The following is a 4,598-nucleotide window of genomic DNA, read 5'->3' on the forward strand; positions in this document are numbered from 1 at the left end:
GGGCGGGTGGAGGGGAGCTGGCGGCCGGGAGACGGGGCTTTGGGGGCCGTTCCCCGGCGCCCCCCGCCCGCCCGCTCGGCCCTCCGGCGCCGCGCCCGCGCAGACTGCGCTGCCCAGAGTGCACCGGGGCCGTCTCGCGAGAGGCGGCGCGGAAGCGGGGAGCGCGGCCCGGAAGCGCCGCAGCCCGGAGCCGGGAGCGCAGCGCCCGCCGAGCCGACCATGGCCGAGACCGACCCGAAGACCGTGCAGGACCTCACCGCCGTGGTGAGGCCGCCGGGCCCAGCGCCCCGGGCGGAGCGGGGAGCGCCGGGCAGGGCGGCCGGGTTGCCGCCGGCTGAGGAGAGGCGCCGGCGGAAGGGGGGCGGCAGCCTCCGGCCTCGCCCCGTTGGCGGCCCCTGGCGCGGCCGAGCTTGGCCTACTCGCGGCCCTTGCTGCGGGGGCTGCCGGGCCAGCGGCCTTTCCCCGGGCGCCGTGTGAAGAGCGTCCGGTGCAGGGCTGCTCCGGTGGGCCCCTCGGCGGGGCGCAGGCTCGGCCCGTGTCCCCGCGCCGCGCTGATGCCGGGGCTCGCCGACCCGGGCGGGTGACCCGTGTCGGGGAGGGCTGGGGAGCACCGGGGGACGGCAGGGAGGCTGATACCGAAAAAAGTGGCACCGTGTGATTAACGTAGGGTGTAAAAAGTGTCATCATGTGGTTAAGGTAGGGTGTGAAGTGTCATCATGTGATTAACATAGGGTGCCGGCAGCAGCTGTTGTGGTTTGACTCCCGGTTGCGGAACACAGGCATTTTCTAGACCTTAAAGTTGTTTACTGTGAGCCTCAGTTCTCCTGTGTGTTCCTATATATATATATACGTATGTAAAATGGTACTTAAATATGGACTTCTACTGCAGAGTTTGTGTGCAACTGAGCATACCAATGAAAGCAAACGTACTTATCTCATTACATGAGATTAAATACTGTAACAACCTCTTTAATGGAAACAAAACAGACTTCTTTTTTTCCTTTCTATTAGGTGCAGACATTGCTTCAGCAAATGCAGGACAAATTTCAAACTATGTCTGACCAAATAATTGGAAGAAATATCCTTTTTTTTTAAAGTCAGATAGGTGTTATACACTACAGAATCATAAGTATTTTAAAGTATATTTACCAGTGGGATTTGTAAGATAAATTCAAAGTGACCATAACAGCTTGAGCAAAGCTGTGATAAAAACAAACAAAAAAACCCCAACCACCACTGGATTGCAGTCGTATTCCTTAACTCCGGTGAACTTGATGACATGAGCTGTCGCATAGACGACCTGGAGAAGAACATAGCAGACCTCATGACACAAGCAGGAGTGGAAGAATTGGAAGGCGAGAACAAGACCCCTGCTGCTAACAAGAGTTAAAGTGAGACAGTTGCTTGCTAGCCTTGAAACAAATCCTTGGGTTGCTTGAAATTACTGACTTTAAAGTAGATTGACTTTTTCCTTTGGTTTGTGAGGTAGTCTGAAATGCACGCAGAGCAGAATTATACATGTGTGTATATATATATATAATTGTGTGATACATATACACAATTATGTATTATGCTATAATACAGGAAGCCTTCAGAATCGGTCCTTAGTAGGCTTCTGCTCGCGTCTTCACTGAAGGTGCTTTCCTCATAAATGTTGGGAGGAGAGCTATTTTGTTGGTGCCTAGTTAGTTTTGAGGGGGTGCAAAAGCTGTATTCGTCCTCTGGTACTCTTGAGTGAGATCTGAAATAGTGGCTATCTTTGCAGCATGGGAAGGAGAAGAGATGGGAAAAAATTATCGGTAACAAACAAGTTGTTCTCTTGTTTTCTTTTACTGTATCTGAGTGTTTCGAAAAAGACTGTAATCTTGTGTATGTTACCTATAGCAGCTCAAATTTCCATAGCTGGAAAGCCAGTGTGAGTGTGGTGCTATTTTTCCATCTGCTGCTGCATCCTGTAGACTTCAAGTCCCAGTAAGTTGCTGGAGACCAGACTTGCTGCTGTGCACTGGGCCTAATGAGTGAGTTACTGTCGATCAGCTGTAAATTCCTCCTGTGTAAGTTAGGAGCTTGCTGAGAGTATGTGACTCACACACACCATTGCAGAGCAGCAGGTCCTGACTTGGACGGTGTAAGACAGCACTCAGACATGAGGCAAGGTGTTTTCTAGGGCGACACTCACTGGAAAAAAGAAATTTCTTATTGATAAGTAAATGTGGTATTATATATTCTTATTATGTAATTTCTTAATCGATAACCTGCCCCTATATTACACCAAAATGTTGGAGGAGTAGATGTTTCATCTACTTGGCAAGCAGCAGTTCAAAATCTAGTACAAAACCATGTAAATAAATTCAGGTAACACCACACACGGCATTTACAACAATTGCTAGAGGCATTTCAGAAGATGGGGGCAATTCAAGTATGCCAAAACTATTTAAAGCAGAAACAAGGGGGGTTTGTCTGTGTGGTGCTTAATTATTATATGTGAGCGCTAAGGTTTCACTTCAGTTTTTGTAGAGCTTGATTTTTGTAATCCATGGAAGGCAACTGTTAAATAAAATGAAGTACTAGATGTATCATGTTAGATTAACTTTTTGGTTGAGGTGGCTAAGACATGTCTCAGCCTCTCTTTGGCTTGAATTTCTGAATTCAAGTCTAGAATACTATGCAGCCCATACCGTAGGCGAGTGTGTTTGAAACGGGTATACATCTTGTTTGTTAAGGTGCCTATTTTTTGTGATACTTTGACAGACATACAAATTATTATGGGCTTCATTGTCCCCAGTGCCAGTTCCCTTAGCCTGAACCCCAGTGAAGATTTCTGATAAGAACGATTCCCTTAATTCTTTTGAGTAATTTTAAAAATTATTTTTCCCCAACAGGTTGCTGATAACTTAAGATGAATCCTGGAAGACTTCCTTTTTTTTTTTTTCTACAAATCCTTGGAATTACAGAACCGCTTTTTGCAACTACTGTGTGTAAAAGCATTTTATATTGTTACAGAGCTTGCATTCCTAATGTATATTGTATAGTTAGGGATAGGTTAGTTTATATTTTGATTTGTGTACTGTAATTTCACTTTCTGAATTCTTGTTATGAGGATCAATTAGTTGTGTTATTAAAACACAGATCTTATGTATCTCAACTACTGGGTGTATTTTTTGTGAGGCCACTTTTTTCTCTTTCTTACACTTTTTTCTAGACATTTCATTTTTGATAGCTAAACATCTAGTGATTCCCATCAAATGGAAATCTTAACGTGTCCTACGTAACTTTGTGGAGTGAAGCACAAGACCGAAACTTAGCATTAATCTTAGCTCTAGCATCAGTCACTTAACTAGTTCAGGACTATGTGTTGTTTTCTCATAGATGTAATAAGGTGATTTTGGGAACATGAGCCACTGAACATCAAAATCCTATCTCCTACTCCTGGCGTTACCTTACCTGTGTGTTCCTAGAGCATGAACCAGAAATAGAGATTTAACATAGAGATGTTTGTACACAGTTGAGCAACCACTGCCATTCAAATCTGTTATATTTAGACAGACAAGGAACTATTAACTATGAAAAAATCTCACTATGGGATTTAAGTTTTTTTAAGACTTTAAAACTACTTTGACAGTACATTGTTTAGCATCACCTTTGAACAATAATTCTGATTAAAATAGTGACACTAGACAGAACAGGGATGGGATTGTGGGAGTGTCTATATGTGGTCTTTCAGTTTAAATCACAGGCTTGTTGTACAAAACAGTTTGCTGACAAAGCAATGATATATTGAGTAACAAAAAAGGAGAGAATCCAGTTAGAATTGTAAAGCCTTGCTTCTTCAATAACAACTAGCTGGAACTCTTCAAAATACTTGGTTTAGAAAGGTGTTTGCTTTTCTGATCATATCCACGTTTATGGGCCTGGAGTTGAATGGATTACATTAGAGTATTTTTTGCAATGCAAACTCTTATTTAAAGAGTCTGTACTATGTCACTTGTGAAGAAAAATGACCAATGTCAGCTGTTACTGACAATCATTGCAATGCTGCTCCAGCTTGCAATACAAATTTAGGAAAGCAGTAGTGGCAGTCAATGGTTATATGTGGACCATGCTCAAGACTGCTCTTTGAACACCACCAAATTAGCACCTGTGTATTATGAAGGCAATATGACAGGTCATTTTTCAAAACTGAGGGGAAATTGTAATAAAAGCTCATAATAATAGGGGAATTTTGTGAACATAGGAAATGTATCGATATACCTTGTAATACCAGCCCTTAGGCTCTTTGTAATGTCATTTTAAAAAAATCTAATAAACTATTATGTGGTAACAAATAGGTCGTATATATTAAAGCAAAAATCTAGCGTAATTACATCATTATATGTGAAGTTATATTTAGTGTAAGTTACAGAAAGACTTCAGCACAGCTGCTGCTTATAGAATAGGTATTTGTATAATAAAAGGGTGAGCATGATTCATGCCCTGTCAAATCTGGATGTTGCTAGGTAATTACAATGTAGATAACATTCATAGGAAGGTGTATTAAAGTGGAAGATCATTTTGTATGATGTTTATACAACTACAGATTCTCATTTGGCATTCCTCCT

The 4,598-nt window shown here is 43.1% G+C and overlaps 1 protein-coding gene across 1 annotated transcript; it reads left to right on the top strand.

Moving 5' to 3' along the window:
• The first annotated feature begins 135 nt into the window (after window positions 1-135).
• Window positions 136-4,325, top strand: HSBP1 (heat shock factor binding protein 1). The gene is made up of 4 exons (XM_037409251.1): window positions 136-264; window positions 1,012-1,078; window positions 1,272-1,391; window positions 2,883-4,325. Exons 1-3 carry the CDS (start codon window positions 220-222, stop codon window positions 1,388-1,390), a joined length of 231 nt encoding a protein of 76 aa, XP_037265148.1. The 5' UTR covers window positions 136-219; the 3' UTR covers window position 1,391; window positions 2,883-4,325.
• Window positions 4,326-4,598: the final 273 nt, after the last annotated feature.

Source organism: Falco rusticolus, chromosome 15, assembly GCF_015220075.1.
Source record: "Falco rusticolus isolate bFalRus1 chromosome 15, bFalRus1.pri, whole genome shotgun sequence".
Taxonomy (NCBI): domain Eukaryota; kingdom Metazoa; phylum Chordata; class Aves; order Falconiformes; family Falconidae; genus Falco; species Falco rusticolus.

Excerpts from the sequence above, each read along its gene's own strand:
- HSBP1 (XM_037409251.1), top strand. The coding sequence starts at position 220 with ATGGCCGAGACCGACCCGAAGACCGTGCAGGACCTCACCGCCGTG. Across the intron at positions 265-1,011 it reads TGCAGGACCTCACCGCCGTG|GTGCAGACATTGCTTCAGCA; the intron begins GTGAGGCCGCCG and ends CCTTTCTATTAG. Across the intron at positions 1,079-1,271 it reads TGACCAAATAATTGGAAGAA|TTGATGACATGAGCTGTCGC; the intron begins ATATCCTTTTTT and ends ACTCCGGTGAAC.